Source organism: Amborella trichopoda, chromosome 2, assembly GCF_054954075.1.
Source record: "Amborella trichopoda isolate Santa Cruz 75 chromosome 2, AtrichopodaSantaCruz75HAP2 v2.0, whole genome shotgun sequence".
In the NCBI taxonomy this organism is placed as follows: Eukaryota; Viridiplantae; Streptophyta; class Magnoliopsida; order Amborellales; family Amborellaceae; genus Amborella; species Amborella trichopoda.
Genome location: NC_142337.1, coordinates 64,816,234 through 64,839,390, shown reverse-complemented (window position 1 = coordinate 64,839,390; position 23,157 = coordinate 64,816,234). Strand labels below are relative to the sequence as shown.

Here is a 23,157-nt window from a genome sequence, read left to right as displayed (position 1 = left end):
CAGAAAATTGGGAACTCGTCCTCCAAATTAGAGCGTGGCAGGACCGGGTTCGGTACCGTCTGACTAGGGAGCCAAACAAGAGTCATAATTTGCCTTCAAATGAGTATGAAGCGTGGGATTTCCATCCCTACAATTCAAAACCCAAAGAAACCCGAGATGGATGGTATACACGTCAGAGGCTATAGCAATTTCATGGTAACTTTGTATTTAGTTCAAATATATAATTTACAATTTCCTTTTTCCTTATTTGTCATGGTAACTTGACTTCACGTTACTTCGTTTAGTGAAGTATCGGACAGTATTCTGGAATACACCCCTACGATTCCTCAATGACATCCGACACTTGCATAGACGGACAACCTTCTATAATGCAACCAACCCATGCCATTGCCATTCCAGAATGTTTGTCTGGTAAACCAAGTGCCGGACAACGATACTTCTAGTAGTGTTGTCCAGCAGGCGGACACACTCTGTAATGGGACCCTTCCTTTACTTCCAAGAGTGTTGTCCATCACTTAGGACACCAGACAGCATTCTGGAACAATCACACCCATCGGGTGAACAAAAAATTAACCCAAAATCACTACCAAAATATGTCATCCATGTACCTAAAATCAATGCCCCAATAACTCAACATTTTAAAATAGATTCCAATGAAATGCTAAAAATATATCATCAAAGTATTCAAATACATATGAATTTTTCTCAAAACAAGCAAAACCATCCGAATCCATAACTATTTTTCTAGACCAGATACAACAATTTACATAGACACAAAATTGAAACGGAAGACACTAAGGGAGCTCCCTAGTGCCCCAACTCCAATCTAATCTCAAATACATAACATCACTCTAGGATCGATCCTAAGATGATATATATACTACGAACGGTTTTGAATTCAATGCATCAAAGAAGTCAGGGGTCCCTTCCTGCCTCACCATTATTTGTCGACGATTTCAATCCTTTTATTTACCAAACCATGTACAAAATTTGAATTATTTAACATCTCGCCTTATCTTTTATCCAATTTCAAATAGCTCCTCATTCTCTGGATCAAATTTCAAATAGCCCTTTGATACATTAAAATGGGTTTCAAAATTTATCAAAATACAACTAAGATAAGATATTAAATAGTTGACCTTTTAGATGTATTTTTGATAAATTTCCCTTTTTCCCGCTACATTATCATTTGGAACTTCAAACCCTGCCAAAGGGCGGTGTCAAACTTAAACAAAAATGCCTCTTCGGTGATGACCAGCACTTAACCTGTCTGTGCACCATATAACCGAAAATCACACAAGCCGGATTATTTCAAAAGCAAAACACTTGACCCAACATTGCCAAAACAGCTGTTAATACACCAATAAAACAATCCGGTCTATATCCACTTCCTTCTTCACGTATTTGAATGGGTAAGAAATCGTCCATGTGGAGGGAAAAAAGTATTGACATTTCAGTATTAATGCATTCAATCTCAAAAAAAAAAAACCGTGAGTTCCACGCACGCGCTTGTGCATCTGTGTGTAATGTAACCGGAATTTCAAAGGTGGGAGAGTCATCACGGTAAGAAACAAGAGATAATCTCTTGAGGCAAAACTGATAACATATTCACAGGTTTATTTATTTTTATTGAGTAATAATTTGCGGTTATTCCATGATACACTTTTTGATTTGCAGAACCAAAATTACACAAGGGAACTCAAAAAAACACACTGACCTTAAGTAGGGTCCCCACTAGTGCTCCTCGCTAGCATTGTTTCTGATACATGGTAATTTATGAGGTTTCACACAAATAAAGCAAAATTCCTTGAGCTACTCCTATAAGAAACAGCCCCCAAACCGAAGAGAAAGCTTTGAACTTTCCTATTACAAAAATCCGTAAAAATACAAATACAAAATACTACAAGTACCAACAATCAAAATCATACAAAAAATTACTATATTTGTCATGAACTGTGGAAAGATCAAATAAAACCACGGTCCACTGGGGTCAGCGCTGTTCATTGAAATGGACAGGTGATGGAGAGAATGTGGTACCCCACTTAGGGGTCAGGTCCGCTATCAATCACCATCGTCCTTTCACTAGACAGTGATGACACAATAGACTATGGTTTTCCCCCATTGGATTATAGCAGCGTTTTAGAACACGGATCAGTGGGGTGGATCGCTCACCCATAGATCCCAATCTGGATTGGCCTAATCGGCGATCTGACCACAAAAAAAGGAAATTAAGGTTATAAATAAATATTATATATTTTCATATCACTCAACTAGAACAGCTGAGTTGGCCAGAGTGTGTGGCTTTGACCACAACATGGGAGGTATGAATACATTACATATTTATGTAATGTATATATATATATATAACGGCGTAGCTTGTATAAGGTTCAAGCAACACTTGAAAATCTTAAAAATGAATGATCCAAATAGTACGTTACAAGATGCATTATTTTCAAGACTTGATATCCCTTTAACATATATAAATTATACTATTTAATATATTCATATAGATAATATATAATAAAATTACACACCCAGTCAGCTACATACATTACCACAAACATAGAAAGGATACAGAAAACGAGATATAACAGCTAACCTTTTCAATAAGGGTGATGCCGACGCTTCCTATAACTCTTTGGAGACTTGATAGCCAAACTCCCCGAAACCCAAGAACGGTTAGTCTCAGTCGATTCCTCATCCGACAACCAGCAACACAACCGTCCATCCTCACCACCTGTCCACCCAAATATGGTCCGTCCACCAATGGAGCCCCCGAGGCCTGTGGATGAAGGCATTATCGTCCTTACAACCCCTGAGTGGCCCCCCTCAAGAACTGCATCTACAGTCCCAAAAAACCTAGATGTGCCATTAGAGTTGAGAGGAAAGTAGCCCAATGTGCCACCATTTGTGGCCCCAATTGCCCATAGCCTTTCATCGGCCTGAGAATAGTGGCAGTCCACAAAATAGTCCACCTGAAAGAAGTTGGGAAGAGAATGAACGTCATGGCAACAAATAGTTATGAAGAAACACAATATGTCACACAGATTTGTACTTTCTGAAAGACACCTAAAAGCTTTTTAAGGTTTTTATTTTCATTACTCATGGAAAATAAAAATAAGAAGCAAAGTCATACATATATACATGTATAAATATGTACATACATAAATACATTCATTCAGTCACAGACACATGCGCAGAGAGAGGGAGGGAGGGAGGGAGAGCAAGCAAGGTAACCATATGAAGAAGCACCTAGGAAATGTTGGTAAGTTAGATGAGCTCTTGGCTTGCTTTTGAGAACCTTGGTAATATGGTGAAGATAACTCCGACAAAATTCATGATTCCACAAATGATTCTCTGCTACGATTATCATAACAAAGATTTGGCTACTGGCAATAATAGCATAATCTGACACAGAGCATCACCAGTTGAATTCTGGCCAGTCATTGACTTGATTTTACTGGTGAATAGGACACAAACAAAACATACTGCAAAATGGGAGAAAATGGAAAGATGCTTTAATCATTCTCTTTATTAGTGTTCGTTATTCGTCAATTTTATTCTGAACTGAAAGTGTTGCAAAAATAATCTTACATTAGATTCATTATGGAATGCTGCAATATATTATCATACTTGATCAAGGTTCCAACAGGCAGAGACTGATGAACGAGCATCCTGAAAATCAGCTTCTTGAGTTGCAAGCTCCCAATCCCAAATGCTGTAGGGCAACAAATTCCTGTGTCAGAAGACTAAACAAAAAAGATATAGATGAAGAACATACAAAGCATTGGAAAACATAAATGAAGAAATGTATCCACATATTGCAAAGATTGTACTATATATATCTATCAGTAATACAAAGGAATCCAAGGGTAAATTAGTCGACTAATGACAATCCAGTTTTGTTATAGGCATCATTGAATTTTATATGGATCAACCATTGTGGATTAGCTCTACATTGCCACAGCCATTAATAGGCCATTGTAACAGTCTCATATTAAACCCTGACAAATTCATATGTCTAAGTAAGTTTTTATTTCTTATAAAAACTATGAAGAAGAAACTGTAACAAGTACATTTATTACAAGCATATTTATTAATTTAGGCCCCAATTCTGAACTGAAAAGGTTTTGCTGGCATTATCACATCCTTTCTACAACACATGTTAATATTTCCTCCATGTCTTCTCTCCTTGAAAGACTCTTCTTTTCACTTCGTTTTTTTAGGATCGTCAACCTTTTCTGTCACTGATGTCATATACTTCCACAGGTCCAAAAAGATTCATCATCTCATTGTCAACAACAACCTCATATGTGATTTTCATTGTGGTTTCATTTTTATGCCAGTCTCTATTAATGTTTGTCACGGGTATTATTGACATTTACCAAGAGTCCAACACCCAAACGCAATTAATATACTAACAATGTCATAGATCTATGCCATGGTCTCTTCCAAAATTTACCATGGGACCCACAATATGAATATATTTTTTTCTCAAAATATGCCAAGTGATAGAACCCAAAGGGATGTTACTAAACTAGAACATGGGAAATGCATGAACATTTGCTACCAACCTGTACTGTTACTGAGCACATTCAATTACGATACATACTTGTTATAGACCATGATATCTAATAGTTCATTATGTGCATCATCTACATACAACACTAATCTACAATATTTCTATTTGGGTAAGGTTTGTACAAGGTGCCCACTGTATACTATCCAAGTAAGGTGTACCTCTAAATTTTGCCAGAAGATGTAGTTCGGGTATCGCAAACCCTGCGATGGCTTGAAAATCCATGTTCAACTCTAATTATGAAACAAAATCTCCAAAAACAGCCCAGATCGAGCTGATTCAAATCTATAAACACTTGAAAATCTTGCAAATAAACAATCGATATAACTTGGTACAAGATGCATTATTTCTTATTTCTCTTTATATCTATACATCTTGAGGTCAAGATGATCAATTGGGAGGTTTTCCAACTTTGGAGCACTCCTTTGTACTAGATTTTTGAGGTGCACCTTACTTCTATACTACAAGGTTGCAACCATACATAAACTTTTTACTTTCTTTTTGTTTTTGGACTTATTGACAGGTATATAGCAAGTAGGAATGGAGCCATAAATGTCACATTGTGGGTCCTCCACACTGGCCATCCAGCCCTTGGTGATGAAGGTTGAACCACAGTTAGAAGGAAAACAATAACTTGATGTATTGATTGAAATGGAAAACTGGGAGCTTACAAGCCAAAGCTCCATAGACTCCTCTGGTTAAACAAAAAAACCTTAAGGTATCACTGGATCAGGTCCAAACAACTGACCACAACCTTACATCATAGTCTATTTATAGTTTTAACCCCAACCAAAATACAATCTCGACTATCTATTCATCATCGTCATCAAAGCCTTTTCTACCCACTAATTGGGGTCGGCTACACGAATCATGGTCTACTAATCTGCTCTATTAAGGGTCATACCCTCAGTGAGATTATAAGTCCCCATATCTTCTCTCACTATTTTCAACTGTCCTTTTGGGCCTACCCCTTGCCCTTTTTGAGCCTTCCACTTAAACTAACTCGCACCTCATAACAAGTTTTGTATTGGGTTTGCACTACACATGGCCAGCCCACCTAAGTCTACTTCTCTCACCTTTTCGCCTATTGGTGCCACACCTACATTCTCTCGAATGTATCCATTTCGAATTCTACCCCTTCTTGTCCTTTAAACTCATCCATCTCAACATCCTCATCTCAGCTACACTCATTCTATGGACTTGTTGTTTCTTGACCGCCCAACATTCCGCCCTATAAAGTAAAGCTGGTCTCACAGCTATCCTATAGAACTTTTCCTTCAACTTCATTAGTATGCGGCGATCACATAAATTTCCGGTTGCACATCTCCACTTCGCCCACCCAGCTCTAATTAATTCTATGTGTGAAATCTTCTTCAATCTCTCCATTGTTCTAGATTATCGACCTAAGATATCGAAAGTGCGCTCTCTTTTGTAGTTTTTGGCTGTTAATTTTAACTACTTCCTCTTCTTTACTCCTATTATTACTAAATTTGCATTTCACATACTTTGTCTTAGTCCAGCTAATTTTTAAACATTTAGATTCTAGAGTATCCCCTCAAAGTTTCAACTATCTATTAAAGTCGTTTTGGGTATCATCGATCAAAATTATGTCATCCTCAAACAACATGCACCATGGTAACTCATCTTGTAGGTGTCTAGTTAAGTCGTCCATAACTAATACAAAGAGGCATGAGCTCAATGCTGACCCCTAATGTAGACCTATCGTAACTACAAACTCACTAGTTACACTAGTTAGCACTCCCTTGTACATATCTCACCAAGTCAATGTAGTGTCTTGAGACTCATTTCTTTTCCAACATCCACCAAATCAAAATTTTAAGTACTCTATCATAAGCTTTCTCTAAATCAATAAAGACCATGTGCAGATCTTTTTCGTTTGCCCTAAACTTCTAAATCAGTTGCTTACGTAGAAAACTAGCCTCAGTTGTTGACCTCCTTAGCATAAAACCAAATTGGTTATCTGATACACTCATTTCATGCTTTAATCGTTGCTCAATCAATTTCCACAACTTCATAGTGTGGCTCGTGAGTTTGATCCCTCAATAGTATAAAAATAGGTACCACGGTACTTTTCCTCGATTTGTCTGGCATTTTAAGAAGAAATAAATTAGGACTATCTTTACAAGCTTCAAAACACAACCAGAAACAAAAAGAAATAAATTTGAAAAAAGCACGTCAATCCAAGATGCCCAAAAAGACGAAACTACCCCAATTTTGTGGCATAAACTTCGAAGGTTATTTTTTGGCCCTTAGAGGCAATTCCTATGAAATTTGTTGCCAAATTGGTGGGAGTGGGTTTTGAAATCATAGGGTTCTGAAAGAGCTTTCGCAGAGTTCCCTTATCAGTGATTATGAGCTATATGTAAAACGTTATGCCTGTTGAAGGCACATTGCTCATATGTTACCTACATCACTCTCCCCTACTTAGGAAGTACTCACCCTCAAGTCCGGCTAAGCCATGAACCTCCTCCATGCTTCCTCGTCAATCCACTTTAGGTCCCCTTCTAATCAATTCTCCAACTCTGGCTTATCCTTCCACTGGACTAGGTATTGGTTATAGAGAATTTGGGAACGGGTTTCTAGGAAGGAGGGGAGATCTTGGTAGCATATTAGGTCCACAGAGAAGCGGGATAGGACGGATAATTTGGCCAAAAGAGGAAAACGTTGAACTGGGATGAGGCAGTTGTGGACTCAGCATCGAAGCAACTCTAGACTCTTCAGAGGACCCCAATCTGAACACAATGGTCGATGTAAGTCTTAAGTCATTGGGCAGGAATGATCTTCGCTTCTGTCTATGAGGCATGGTAGAAGAGAGACCAGGGATGTTTCTGTGAATGGATTCTTTCGTAGAAGAAGAGTGGCCATTGTCAATCCAAGAGACAAACAAGGGGAGTTAGGAGGACTTTGGCTGCCAAGAGCCCGGTGTTTAAATGTTCTCTTCCTACTCCTCAAGCCTTGGGTAAAGTAGGTGTAGACTGTAGCCTCAGGTGAGAGGACTTCCTGGGTGAGTGACATGTTTTGGATTTTTTGATGAGCTCAAATTTGGCTGATTGCAGTCCTCACTGTCAATCCCATGGATTGAACACATGTTACGCGACAAGAAGAGGTCCTCAAATATTGGCCTTTTCCCTTTCTTGTTCAGTAAGATGGGAGATGTCGGTTCAGAGTGTGGGGCTCGTGGCTCAAATGGGGTGTACCAGAGGACAGGAGTGCATGCTGCGAGACCCATAGTCATGGTGACCTGGACTCAAAAATCTTCGCAATGTGTTTCGTCAGAAGCTGGGGAGATGGAGTTGGGGGGACCGGTGATAATACCCGATGGGGCTTGATTTGATTGGGAGTTACTAAGCGGAGGCTGGTACAGGTGTGGAGCAAAGTGTATGACATCGGATTGTGGGGTCCTGGGAGGGACCGAAGTTGATGGTTGGGTAGGGTGATGGCTGTGGTGACTCACTGTTCGAGGTATTAGGTATGAGACATTCTTGAGTACCTACATATGGAGGCATGTTTAGGTGAGAGAATGTGGAAGGGAGAGCATCTAAGATGGTGTCTTGGGTGGTGGAGATAGGCAAAGCAGACAGGTTAGAGTTGGGTAGCTTGACAGCTAGGGGGCAGTGCTCAATTAATGCTGGTGGTAAGATTGCAGGGGTTGGGTTGAAAGAATGGTTTGGAGAAGAAGAAATGGCTGACAAAGAATTATGGGCAGCATTAAAAGAGGATTAATGGTTGCGCTATGGCTACTGATGTTTGAGAGTCCCCTCGCACATGAGACTGATGGCACACATGAGGTCTGTCTAGGAAGCACATTTGGTTGCTTGCTGGGTTCCGGCTGAACAGTGTACTTTCTTTGCTAACTATTATTACATTCATCTCTCTCTCTCTCTCTCTCTCTCTCTCTCTCTCTCTCTCTCTCTCTCTCTCTCTCTCTCTCTCTCTCTCTCTCTCTCTCTCTCTCCAGTTATCTCTCACTTTATATGCCATTTTCTCCATGTTTCCCTTAAAATTCAATGGTGCATTGTAGAAATGAGATGTGTATAACAGAGCATCTTCGCCCTGGAAAGATCTCATAGTCTTTGAGCAACAGAAGCCCCAAATCTCTCAGTCTGTCCACTAAGGGTTTCGGGTGGGGTGGATGGAGATAGAGAAGGGAAAGGAAGTCAGTGGGAATGGAAACAGGAAGCAGTATTTTCTATCTGAATTACCATTATTTAGTCATTTTGGGGGTTCCATGAGAAACAAATTAGTACTTTTTAGATGATAGCACCTTAATGGGGATTTGTTATGATGGAGTATTCTTGTATTTGGGGAGGAAAGGGTAATGTAAATTTCACTAATTTTATTAAAATATTAAGTACTCAAAAAGGGGATTTCAGTTGGAAAAACCAAGAGGGATGCTGACAATACTGGTAATCAAAAAGGAAGGAGTGTTTGGATAAATTGTACTTCCCCGAAGAGGCAGTAAAAATCTGAGGATAACCATACAAGCAGCTCTGCATAAATGTCTATAATATTCCAACAAAAAGAAGAATAATTCAAATTTTTAAAATTAAATACACAAACAAGCATTGATTATGCAATAGAAAATGTGTTAGTGTCAAAATTTGAACATAAAAAATATCTTTAACCAGGAACAGATCGATAACAAGATTCTCGGTATTAGCTATGGACACCAACAAGAGATAATGACATTAAAAATAAATACGAGCAACAAGTGGTGCCAAGTGGGTCTGTGAGAATCACTAAATACTTTCAGTTAAAGTTAAACTGCAACCTAAGAGTTTCTATATGTGTCAAGCACCAGAGCTTTTGATTTGTCTCCCCAAAGAACCCCACTTTTGCAATTGAAGTACCCAAATTCATCACCTACAGAAAGAGTGAAAGCAAAGTAAATTAGCTGGAACCAACATATCATGATTTTTTTTTTGAGAATAACCAACATACCATAATTTCATAAAAGAAATTTATAGCAAAAAATCATTAGCAGGACAAGAATTGCATATAAAAAGCTCAATGAAACATAATATCCAACGCTTAGGACTCTAGAAATGAGGAACACAGCCTTAAGACACCTTCAAGGCACACGAGAGCATGGATAAACCATACTGCACTTTATCATCAAGGACGAAAATGCAAAACCTAGGGATTCTCGGCGTAAAAAAATTCTGAATAAAACCCAGTGAAATATAAAACAACTGACTTATTGTTCCTTTTGGCATCTAAAGCTCCACTTAACAGCAAGGTAACAGTCCCTTAATGCCTCTTGCTCGGTTGATTTCAAGTTCATTTCATGCCTAGCTTTGTTCCATCAATCTCTAGCATAGTGCTCCATAATTTGGCATAGATTAGATTTTATTTTCCATGAGTATTTCTTTATCATATTTTCTAAGATTTTAGAGCATATATTAGTGGGAATTTGAGCCTTATTTCTGTCCCCAAACCTTCATTTTACAAGAAGAAACTATGACAAAATTTTCTCCCACACGCATGAATTAAATCTCTCTAGATCACCACAGAACCCATCTGTATTCACAATCACTGTATCATTCCCTTACTTCTTCTCTTGAGTATTTCATATGTCAAATGTGTTATTGAACCTCCATGATATGCTTTTCCAAAAAAATAGATAAATGTGTGTCATAAATCTTACACTATGGAAAGAGGATATCATTATAGTGTGTACGTAAATCCTGTGGCGGTGAGCCAGGTAAATCAAGCTATACATAGCTTCCCATGCTTAAGAGATCACCTGGCACACATACTGTTTCATATATGTAATTTGAAGATTGACATTTACTTTATAATTTGATTTTGGTGGTTGTGTATGTCACATGGATTGTATGTATGTTGCTGAATTTTCTATGATGGCGATATAATTCATAATCGTAGTCAATCTTCAAGCAGGTTGTATAAGTAGAATGCTAAAGGAACTAACCATGAGATCTTTCTAGAGTTTCTAAAGTGTACATTGAAGTGGATTTGTTGTTTCTATTAAAGAGGCCTTGGGCTCTAGAGCATACAACTTAAACATTTTTCAACAAACAAAACAATTACAACTCTTACTCATAAAAAGGCAACCACAAAGACTCTATGGTGGAGACAAATCCACTTCAAAATACACCTTCCCCTTAGAGTTCCACTCACACAACCCACTTACAGATTGAGGTCACATGATTCCGGTTAAGTTTTATAGGGTTTCGAGAAGCAGTTCAAGATACCAAAAGAGGGTTAAAGATTTCAAAGGGTCAAACCAGCCCAAAAGGTCCTAAGAGTCTCCTAAAATTGACTCAGGGAGGGCTACTTATACCTGAGAGTGTGTCTAACTGAGCACCAAAAGGGGATGGTCAATCTAGGACGTACATCTGAACCGTGACACGTATTGCATGCAGAGGAATGAGATGGTGGGTAGAGTCGGTTTCAGTTTCATTTCCTTAAGTTTACACAATCATCTTGGGTTGGTTTTTTGCAGTTGGATTCAAGGGAGTTTTAAATGTTTGTACCCACTTAGTTTCTTTTATATTTCTTTAATTTCATTTCCTTTTTTTCATATTTTGGATTTTAAGGTTGGGTTATTAAGGGAGATCTTAATTACAATGGGAGGTTTGTAATTTGGAACTAGGGCAAACAAAGAAAGTTTTCTTAAGTGGGTTTTTGACAAAGCTATTAAGAAGGCAAATGAGGAAAAAAAATTTTGAGAGAAAGTTAGCAAATGAGGAACGTTTTCTGAGTCCTTTAAATTTAGCAATTAAAATGAATTTTTCATTTTTAGGGTTTTAGGTTTAGGTATGGAAGAGGCAAGGATGCTTCTAAAAGCCAATAGAAGTTAAATAGAGCATGCATGGCACGGCGCTGGACTCACAATGCGCTAGAAGTGCAGCGCATGCAGAACATGTGTTGTGTGCGTGACGTATTTCGCGTCCCACGAGACGTATGGTATGATGCGGGAATCACATGTTGCATAACTGACATACCGCCTCCCTGGTCCCACTTCAACTCCTTTTCCTACCTTTCTTTATTCTATTTCAGCCAAATCAAGGCACAAGAATAATCAAAGTAAACATTCAAAACATTTTTAATGAAAAGTTAAAAGGAAAAATTAATCATCTTGCCCTCTAGAAGGGACCTTCATTAGAAGAAAAAACCCATCATATTATAGGACCCAATTCCTAAAAAGCAAGGCTTAATCCTTCCTTGGGACAGGAGCATCGACCTTAGCCTTCAACTTCTGTACGGCCACCCAGGCTCTAAGACGAGCAATCTGGATCTCCGCCTCCTCCATAGTCAAATCCATCACCTTCTATGACAGCTTGGATTGTTTTACTTAAACCATCACAGCTGAAGAAGATTCTACCCTCTTCCAGTTCCCCTTCATTAATGATATGATGGATATCTCCCTCAAGGGGTTCTTCATTGCTTCCGATTCTCACAGATCTATGTCTTGGCCCACGATCCCATTGACTGTAGCTCTATGTACCCCATATGTAGCCACTCCTTCTATGTGCTAAGTGTTGGTCGTGTATAGATGCCTTGAGCTCTAAGACATGCAACTTAAATTTTTTCTAAATAAAGAACATAATTACAACCCTTGGTCACAAAATATAGCCACAAAGACCCCTTCGTGGAGACAAATGTTGGGATTATGGCCTTAAAGGCCATAATACCAACATTCCTATTGTCCTTATTCACAGTGGGAGTGAATGTGGACAACCCGAATAGCCAGATCTTTGCAAAATGGGATCTCGATTTGGTTGTAAAACTCCGGATTGTGAGGTGAGTGTGTAAGGGATGATTAACCAAGAGAGGTTTGAGGGTTAGCATGAGTTAGGGTCAGTTATATTGCCTCGTAGTCATTATTCCCAGGGCATGTTTTTTAGATCGTAGAATTCCTACGGGCTCGAGTATTATGAAGTGAGCCCTGTGTAAGATGGATGGCTTTTGAAGGACATAAGCCAAGTCCTTGACATTGAACCATCTAAGAACATGTGCATGAACACTCGCATTATGGGAAGCCACTCGTTCTGTTTGATCCATTGAGAAAGAGGAATGCACGTGTGCACCAGAGAGTACCCTTGCATCCACAAAAGTGTAATCCTTGGGGGTCCACCTGTAATCCACTGTGATTATGAGATTCGACATTTGTTGGGTTAGCTTTGATGAGCCAAGCATGAGCCCCTGCTATAGATTATGGGTCATGGGTCTCGTTGAGTTGACTCAAGAAAGATAACTTAGGCTTCTGGTACTAGCCGAGTGGAGTACCCTATTATCTAATCTAATTCTTAAAGGATCCTAATTTCCATCAAACTATTTTATCTAGTCATAAATGATATAAATTTATGAGCAAACCCTGAGAAATATTTTTTCTAATTTTTTTGAGATTTTTTGAGATTTTTTATTTGAGAAAAGGAGTATATTTGAAACTATTTAAGAAACTCCATTTAAGGATGCCACACATATGGCACGACCCAAGTGGCCAATTTGTGCCATGTGACCAGCACATGGTTGCCACATCACCACACGTGTCGATGATGTGCAGGTGACACGGGCATGCCACGTAGTGGGGTGTTCGTTAGTGGCTTATTTGTTTGAGCGTGGCTTATTTGTTTGGAGCCCTTATTTGTGTTTTTAAGTGTCTTTTATTTGTGGCATGTGTGTGAGTGTGCACATGTGTGCATTGCCAATAACACTTGGCATTTTTATTATCTTTATAATTTTGTTCCAATGAGGATTTGAGGTCAAAAAGATGTTTTATAGTGTGTTGATCTCACATTAGTCGAATGTGTGAGCATATGACAAAAGTGTGTGAAGTATGACCCACAAGTGTTGAAAATAACCCTTTCGAAAGTGATAGCCCATTCTTGAATTTCAAACTTATATAGAGAGAAAGGGTTGTTACATAGGGGCGCACCCCACTCCCTTTGTTCTCCCCTTACCCATTTAAACTCGGTGGGTACTTTTGTAATGGTCCTAAATGAATGTTTAAAGTTGAATATTATATTAACGTGGAGGAGATTTGGAAATTAGTATTTGCTTCAAGTGGGTAAGGTGGTTAAATCAACACCCTTCATCATGATAGATGAATGAGTATATGGTTAGGATAATGGTCTCTCCCACACCATAGATATCTCACATCAAAGGCACACATCCAATCTAGGTTAAAAGGTTATCACATTCTCTCCTTGAATGAAAGTCTCATAAACCCTCATCTCTTACATAACAACACATCTCAAACACTAAGAAAGACCAAGCAAGAACCTACATGTTGAGAGAAGAAAAGGGGAGATAGAGAAGTGGCACCCCCCCCTTTTTTTTGGGGGGGGGGGGGTTGTTTGTTTTATGGTGAACCAATCTTAGGCCCATGGAACTCCCTTCAGCTTGAGCTTCTCAAGGCCATTCTAGGCCTCAATGTGCAGCCCCTTGGTGTCCTCTTGGACCAGAAAACCAACCGTAACGGTAAGGTATCACCTTCCCATGGCCCTTATTTGATGATTGAAGTTCAAGCTCATTTTATTTCTAGTTGTGTTGCCTTAGTTGCTAGCATAGAGCTCCATGAGCAGGCATAGGTTTGATTCAAGTTTCATGAATATTTCTTGTTCGTAATATTCTGAGAATTTCAAGCCAAAATCAGTGAGCATTTAAACCTCTTTGACATTCGCAAACGTTCATTTTTATTGCCTAAACCACGAGCATCCACAAATGTAACTAGTCATTCTCTAGATCCATATCTAATGGTTGTGCAGATTCCTAATCCGAATCAGCAATTAAGTCACTTAATAGAATATAATATATTTTATATATCTTCTATAGCATAAGTTTGAAATGGCCTAGGTGGTTAGATCGCATGCTTATTAAGATGTGGTTGGAGATTCGAATCCTCCTCACATCCTTTCTTTTTTTAACGTACTTCGAGCTTTTTTTTTTCTTTAGCATTAACTTCTACTCTTTTTTTATGCTTAACAAAAAAGAAAGCGCAGTGGGAGGGGCAGTGGGAGGATTTGAACATCCAAAATTTGTGCATGAACTAGACCCTCTAACCACATTAACACATTTCAAGAAAATTCTATAAAGCATGTATACTATATAATATGTATTAAGTTTATCTCTTTTTTTCATTGCTAGATCATTGATCAAGATCACCGATCTAGCTGATCTACATCAGGAACTATGGGTGGATGATCCACCCCACCAATCTGTTTTTTAAAACACTGGGTTGAACTCTTATCATTCTTATTAGGGTTATCCCTAGGGGAAGTCTTCCATGTTAATATTAATACTAATTTGACGTAAGCCCTTGTTAAATCATTTAACCACTTGACCAGTACCTTCTTTCTACGAGCAAAGCAACTCCTACTTTAAAGAAGTAGCCCAAAATTTGGGCCTCCAACTCTCAAGCACTCCTTACCCCCACTTCTATCAACGACCACGCCCTGCAGGTAGGAGGATTCTAAAGAATTCCTTCAGTAGTAGGCTTGAATGGGTCGGTTTTGGGAAGTTTTGTTACGGGCAGGGGTAGGATGACCCCAACGAGCAAGTTCAAACTTTTTTTCTTGGCTTTGCTCGGGTTGGTGTTGTTCCCCACCATGGGGAAGATGGTTGCATCTTCCCTTATCCCTCTCGCCTTCTTTTTTTGGCAAGGACATAACATCACGATTGCGTCATTGCTCCTCAATGGAATCTTCAGAGGTCTCTACAATCGAGTGGTGAGGGGCACCGGTATATTCAAGGGTGCATGCTTTTCCTCAGGTAAAATGCACATGCCTGGTTAACGATTGTCCTTGTTCTCCTTAGCATCTTGTTTATGAAAAGACCCTTATGGGAGGCATTTTGTTCTGTAGGTTTGGGCATATGAGCACATTGCTATCATTTGCCCAATCAAAGTCAAGCTTACAAACAAAGTTATAAAAAACGAATTGGTGGGATAAATAATCTACCCACCAATCCCAATCTGAATTAGCTAAATTGGCGATCTGTATCGGCAACCTAGCTAAATAAAAAGAGAGGAAAAAATGATTGTGCAGCATATAACATATATATTTTATGGCATTTACCTGGAACTAGTGAGGTGGTTAGAGGTTTTGGTTCATATGCAAAGTTGGAGGTTCAAATCCTCCCACTGTGTTTATTTTTGTTAATAAAAAAGTTGGAAATACGTTAAAAATGAAAGGACACCGTGAAGATCCAAACGTCCAACCACATCTGAATAGGCATACAATCTATCAACTAGGTTGTTTCAGCCTTACATTATAAAAAAGTATATATTATATTCTTATGAAGTGACTGAATCACCAATTCCAAGCAAGAATCGGCACATCCATCGGAATTCCCGATCCAGATTGGCCATTCCCAATTATGATTGGCGATTTTTCAATCACCGGTTCAGCCAAACTAGAGGCTATAGCAAATCATTCCCTAAAGCATGGGGGAATCAAAGGGAAGCTTGGACTTTGTGAGGACCCTGGACAAGATGGAATGGGTAATGTAGCTCGGGTTGCTCTAAGGAAAGGGGCTCACCATACCAAATGAGGGAGGCGTGACATACCCCCCTTTAGAAGATGAACCTTGGTTACCATTAGAAGCCATATACTAATGTTAAAAACCACGGAAGCAAAAAATAAGCAAAGCGCATTTTAGTCAAAAAAAAAGGAGGGATGGTCTCCCAAGTCCCAACTGAGAACTAGCCTATTTAAAGCACAAAACAATCCGAAAAACTGCTCCAATGGTCACTGGACCAACAAATCGCTGCAAAAAGAAGTAGTAAAGGTGAAGTATAATGATATGGTGTAATGGCCTAGAATTTGCCCACAAGGGTCAAAATTCCATTTTCCAAAACCATGCAATGCAAAACTGGCAAGTAAAAGTTTGCTCAAAATTCGAGAAACATTCTCAATATTGCAGAACAGCTATTTTATTTTCAATTTTCAGAATTTTTCGAAATTTTCTTCCTCATCTATTCAAGTTCCAATAGGATAAGTGTAGCTAAGATGAGGATGTTAAGATAGATGAGTGGCAAGACAATAAGGGACAGAAAAAAAAATGAATACATTCGGGACAACTTAGGAATGGCTCCAATAGGCAATAAGATGAGAAAAAGTAGACTTAGGTAGGCTGGTCATATGCAACGCAGACCCAGTATAGCACCTACCTATTAGGAAGTGCGAGTTGGTTCCTGTGGAAGACTCAAAAAGGGCTAAGGGTAAGCCCAAAAGGACATGGTTGGACGTAGTGAGAAAAGATATGGGGACTTATAACCACACCAAGGGTATGGCCCTTGATAAAGTAAAATGGCAGACCATAATTCATGTAGCCGAACCCAAATAGTTGATAAAGTAAAAGGCTCTGATGATGATGATGATCCATTCAAGTTCCCATTTTCATTTTCAATTTCAAGTTCCATTTTGAGTCAATTTCAAGTGTAGTGGTAAACTTACTGCTTTGTCTGATTTCAAAAACTTCAATGTTCTTTTAAATCATAACGCAGCGTAAGTTCATATTTTCAAATTTATTTCACAGATCCTCCCTCATCAATGTTTTCTACAAAGTGAATTCGAAAATGAAGGAGCTGGATTAGCAAGAGATGAACTATTTTATAAAGAAACCTTAAGAACAAGGACACCTAGCTGTTCAATTAATTACTTCCATTCTATTCAACTCAATCTATTTCCAACTCATTCCTTTTCAATTCAACTTCAATATCTTAAAACCGATGACATGACAAAACCTTAATGCAGGACAAATGATGTCATTCAATGGTGTGCATTCTACAAACAAGCCAAAGTACCACAAACCGATGGGTCCAAGTGTCCTGAAGACAGTAACAGCTGCTTGACCTTGAAGACAAAGTTATTCAAGCAAACCTGCCAAGACCCTGATCCTTAAAGGAACCTTAAGAACAGGGACACCAAGCTGTTCAATTAATTGCTTCCATTCTATTCAACTCAATCCATTTCCAACTCGTTCCTTCTCAATTCAGTTTCAAGGTCCTAAAATTGATGACATTGCAAAACCTTAATGCAGGACAAGTGATGTCATTCAATGTTGTACATCCAAAGTACCCCAAACAAATGGGTCCAAGCGTCCTGAAAATAGGATGGCAGTTGATGTCTGAGGTGTCACCGCCCTCTGACCATCTGATAAGACTTCAAATTGCTTTCTGCCCAAAATGTACAGCATGAGCACCACAGAGGAACAACTATGGATACCATGTTCTCTAGTTGATTAAACTTCTTGGATTCCCTACCCGAAGGCACCAAAATTCCAGAAACACAGAATCAGTCCCTAAAATTAATCAAAAATACCTCACTCCCACCCAAGACCATCTATGCACCATAACAAACAAAATCATTCAATACCATCTAGTCCAGTCCCCATGTGCTCCATAACTCTCACAGGGTTCTAGAAGCCTTCTTGCCTATTTCAAACATGAAAATAAACCCTAAAAATGAAAATTTCAATAAGTTCCAGAATTCCAAAAAATACCCATTTTAGAAACTTTCCTCATTTGCCTTCTTAATAACTTGCCTTATTTGGCAAAACCCACTTCATAGACCTCCTTGATTTGCCCTAGTTCCAAATTAGAAAGCTCGCAACATAATTAATATCTCACTTAATAACCTCAACTTTAAAATCCAAATTTTGAAAATAAAAACTAAAGAAGTTAATTCCCCCTTCAAAAAATAAAAAAATAAAAACTAAAGAAAACCAAAAGAAATTAAGTGGGCATAAACACTTGAAACCCCCTTGAATGCACTTGTATACAACCGCCTCAAAAAGAACTAACTTACGAAAAGAAAACCGAGTGGACACACCATCTCACCACACCAAGATACAATGTCAGAAGAGGCACGAATTATGTCACACATGACACTATACACATCATGGCCAGATGAAAGGCCCAGATTGAGCCATCACCTTTAAGAGGGCAGTTGCACATACTCCTAGGTAGAAGTAACCCCGCCTTCCCCGAGTCAATTTCAAGGAACTTTTAGAACCTTTTGGATTAGTTTTGGCGAAGACACGCATCGGATGGGATGCGAATTATGTCACACGTGACACTATATGCGTCACAGTCAGATGAAAGGCCTAGATTGAGCCGTCATTTTGGGAAGGAAAGTCACTCACACTCTTAGGTAAAAATAACCAACCTTGAGTTGATTTTAAGGGACTATTAGGACCATTTGGACTAGTTTTGACCCCTTGAAATCCTTAACCCTCTTTTGGTATATTGACCATCTTCGTCTCCAAACCCTAGGAACCTTGATGCCAATCTGTGATCTAAGATCCAGCTCAACTAGAGAGACCCTTAAGGCCCTAAACCTAGATTCCAAGTCCTAGTCCTAGCCCTAGCCATCTGAATCCCTAATTCACTAAAAAGACCTTGGAACCTTAGATCAAGGCCTTAGGAAGCCCTAATTTTCCAACTCTTAAAACTTCCTATATCTATCTTATCCAACCCAAAAACTTCAAATCTACATTCCAACTTCAGGTTCAAACAATTTCTTTTCAAGTGGGAAGGGAGGGCCAGTTTCGTGCATTGGTCTAACTCAAGCCCTAGCTCTGGGTGCAGAGCCTGTGGTCCTGCTGGAGTAAGTCTATTATGTTTCATCTTGTTTTGCTATTTCTCTTTCCATTTTCATAACTTTACCAGCTTTTGTATTAGGCTTGTTATATTTTAGCATTTTCACGAGTCATACGTTTTGGCGAATTTAGCCAACACAGCTGGTGGTCCAACAGAAAAGCATAATAGACTTACATTTTTTTTATAGACTTACAATTATAGTTTTGGCTGTAACAGGAAATTAGGAAGAAAATCATCAAAATAAGACAAACATGGTTCCCTTAAGCAATTCTCTTCTTCTTGGAGCATCCTGAAGAAGGAAATTGATACCCCTACAAAGAAAATGGACAAACTGCTACAATCATCTGTAAGCAGCCAAGTAGCCCAAAACTACAGCAGGGGGATACAGTTCCCAAAATGCCAGAAGTATCACATGTGTGACAAAAAAGAAAGATATGTGGCAAACAAAAAAATTGCAGACGAACAGGAGAAAACCATTTTATAGTATCGCCAATACTAAAATTTGCACATCATGGAAGTATGACTTCTGCTAATCCATACTTTATCAACATGTTTCACATCATTGGCTAACAACTTAGTTATGAACATTGTATGCCATTGAGGTTAAAATATTATGAGTCGGTGTCTATCTACGGATAGTAATTTTTTAATCTAACAAACATCTAGGTCAAAGGTATACTTACAGATTCCAAGTTATCATCATCATCGATTTGACCATCAGTATCAAAGGTACAGAGCAATCCATCAACGGAAGCAGATATGAGCTTATTTTGGTGATTTGGGGCAAATAGAACCTAATTAAGACGGGTCAACTGCTTAGAACAAGGAATTAGTATTAAAGAAATGCAAAGGTAAGGAAATCTCATCACAGCAGAGTTAAGACAAGCACAAAAAGAACCCTAACCTGAGTGACATCATCAATATGGGATTCCTCCAAACATGAAACGAGCTTTCCAATCCTCCAATCCCAAAAGAGGATCTGAAAGTGGCTCAATGAAATCGATACAATTAATTGAGAGAACATATTGAGAAAAATTCAAACTATGGAACCTTATGATACAAACAATTTTATTACTCTGAAATAACCTCTTATGCAGCCATGCATTGATACAAATATCATCCTGGTTTGATTAAATATAAAAGAATAATGATAGTGAACATTGTCTTACGGACACCGCAAAATATATTCAGCGACGCTTGAAGGAAAATTCTTAGTAAGGCATTACTTACCAATTAAATAATAACCATAGTAAGGAATTTTGGTGAGTCATTGAAGAGTTGAAGAAACAAAGAAACTTCAAGCTGTTTATGGTTTAGCAGTGGTGTTGAAGGGATCAAAAGAAATGGAAGGTCCTTTAGGGTATTTGGGGGCAGCAGGCAAATAGGTAAGGGAGCCAACAAAATCAAAGTAATATTTTCTTCTCCTACAAACTAGCTCAGCTACTATCATATTATAATCTATTGATATAGCTAAAGACTTTTTCCAAATGAACGCATTATTTCTCATATTTGCAAAGGCCTCAGAATATTTCGTGAGTATTTAAATTAGAAGGCAAAAACTCTGAAGTAGGGATAAACACAAAGCAATTCAAATTATGAATACTGCAATTGAGTATTTTACTATCACGAAACAAGAAAATCAACACAATAACAAGAGAAGAGAGATCCCACCTGTGCATTAGATCCAGCCGCAAGAAGGTTACCACTAGATCCCCCAAAGCTAAAGGCAAATAATTCTTGAGAAGGACCACTCCTTAATAAGGAAACCTGTAAAATGAACATGTAGATATGAAAATAGAAAGGCATCACTTAAGCCACAGAATAGACACTTCAAGGAAATAAATAAATAAATAGATATTCTAAAGCTCTCGAAGTGCATGCACATATGAAGCACACTGGAACATCAACGAATGTCCATTGAGTGATCAGTTCACAAAGAAAGGTCCACATCAAAGTAGTTAGAAGATCACCCACCCTTGTGAACCATAAATAGACACAATGTCGCAATCCAAGGTCAAGCAATAGATAACCTATCAAGACTCCTTAAATAGGCCAGTTTAAAATTGTATACATGTCAATGAGTCATGGGCTTTTACGAATCATTTGGTTTTTAAAGACTAAAAATACTGGGTGGCCAGTAAACTAATCAAGTCTCAAGAGATTTTGCCCTCTATAACGAACATTTTCAGAGTTCCTGAATTCCTATTAGACTTTTTAAAATTAATAAAATCAAATTATTTATAATTAACAAATCATTGAATATAATATTTTATGAAGGGTTGATAACTGACACATCGTTGGTGGAAGGCGATGAATACATCATCTAATGAAAAATCAAAGTCACCACAGATCATTCATGAATCTCTTGGAAATAAAAAGAAAAACAAAAATTGAAACCACTTAAAAAAACAACAATACAGCCAATCTAGAACCAAATACAGTTATCAAAAGTAACAGTTATACAGGCACGCTCAATGAAATGAAAATAAAATAAAATAAAAAGAAAGAAAGAAGGAGAGAAAGCGTTTCCCACTAAATATAAACACCCACATATTTGTGACAGATATGGACCACTTACATTCCCAATCCTCTCTATGCCAAAATCATAAATAGCAACTACTTGAGCAACTACCATGGTTATCATTTAACTAAACTACACAACCTATCATTAGGCCAGTCATATCAACCTTTTTCATATGAGCAGACATCAGACAAAATGGACAACAGAGAGTGAGAGAGAGAGAGAGAGAGTGTGTTGGCAACCTGGTTGAAGGTCCTTGTATCCCAAGCTCTGAGAGTTCCATCAACAGAGGAAGAGCATAAAACATGAGAGGAGGAAGGATAAGAGAAGGAAATTTCAGAAATGGTTCCAGAATGGCCTGTACACTCTCCCAAATATTGTCCAGTTTCTGGTGAGTAAAGTTTGATCATATTTGTTGATAAAGAAACCGCCATAGATGATCCTTCCTTGCTATAATTAGCACAAAATAATTGAATGTAAGCATATGAACAAAGCAATTATTATATAAGAGACAAAAAGTTGAGATGTTACTGAACTACCATATATCAGCTTAAAGACAATACACAGAGAATGCAACTGTAGCAATCAAACTAAACAGCTATTAGGTTTAAATCTCTCATAAAACCACAACAAAAATTATGCAGTGGAAGAAGTATATTCAAATTCCTTTTGAACGGCCTCCCGCCCTTAATATCCAAAATGGGAGTTACACAACATCGTTCATTCGCAGGTTTTAATGGAGCAGCAGGTTTTAATGGAGCAGCAGCAACTATGAAATAATAAAATACAAAAAAAAATAAAAAAAATCCAGAATCCACTATGCATTCTTACCAGATTAATATAAACAAAATTAAATAACATATGTACTGTGAAATTAAAATAAATACTGCAAAATCATCCCTTTGAACAACTAGGGCAAGTAAATAATGGTTTAGTCTCAAAAACCTTTCCGATTTTTCAGTATTTAGTATTGATTGGTGAAATTCCGATGAGAAATATGGAGAGTAGCGATAGAAAATTATGCAGTGGAAAGAGAAAGAGAGAGGGACAGGGTACCAGGAGGCTATTTGGAAGACGTAGTCGTCTCCAAAGTTGGTCTGTATCGTATTGCGGATGCCCAATCTCTTATATGACGGAATCCCCTCCTCCTCTACCTCCATCTCCATCTCTCTCACTGTAACTGACGGAATCCTTCCGTCTTACTCTCAAAGCTTTTCCTGTGCCCAAACTCAAAAACTCTTTCGCCCCTCCCTTCCAAGAATGGAAAAGTTTATATAGAGCCGAGGCTCTAAACAATCAAATTAGAGCGTACATCAAAAATTTTATTAGAAACGTTGTTTTGATGCCTAAATATGATCATCTTGACATCAAGTGACATCAAGATACGTGAACATGAGAAAAATAAATAAATAAATTTTAAGTTTTGAAAATAATACATTTTACTATTAATTTTTAAAATTTTCAAGT

General features: G+C 38.2%; 1 protein-coding gene across 6 annotated transcripts; it reads right to left on the bottom strand.

Moving 5' to 3' along the window:
- Nucleotides 1-1,597: 1,597 nt before the first annotated feature.
- LOC18430324 (Transducin/WD40 repeat-like superfamily protein) lies at nucleotides 1,598-22,891 on the bottom strand. Of its 6 annotated transcripts, none has more exons than XR_016050155.1 (10): nucleotides 22,747-22,891; nucleotides 21,933-22,140; nucleotides 20,841-20,936; nucleotides 20,074-20,148; nucleotides 19,853-19,963; nucleotides 9,372-9,463; nucleotides 3,595-3,718; nucleotides 3,253-3,488; nucleotides 2,600-2,975; nucleotides 1,598-2,208 (listed from the first exon to the last, which is right to left on the bottom strand). XR_016050155.1 is itself a non-coding variant. In XM_011623628.3 (9 exons), the coding sequence occupies exons 1-8, from the start codon at nucleotides 22,854-22,856 to the stop codon at nucleotides 2,604-2,606; spliced, it is 1,149 nt and encodes a 382-aa protein (XP_011621930.1). In that variant the 5' UTR covers nucleotides 22,857-22,891; the 3' UTR covers nucleotides 1,598-2,208; nucleotides 2,600-2,603. The 6 variants fall into 6 exon arrangements, 2 of the variants coding, with proteins under 2 accessions (XP_011621930.1, XP_006840546.1); XR_016050154.1 differs by having other exon boundaries at nucleotides 1,598-1,759; XR_016050152.1 differs by lacking the exon at nucleotides 3,253-3,488.
- Between the last annotated feature and the right edge of the window lie 266 nt (nucleotides 22,892-23,157).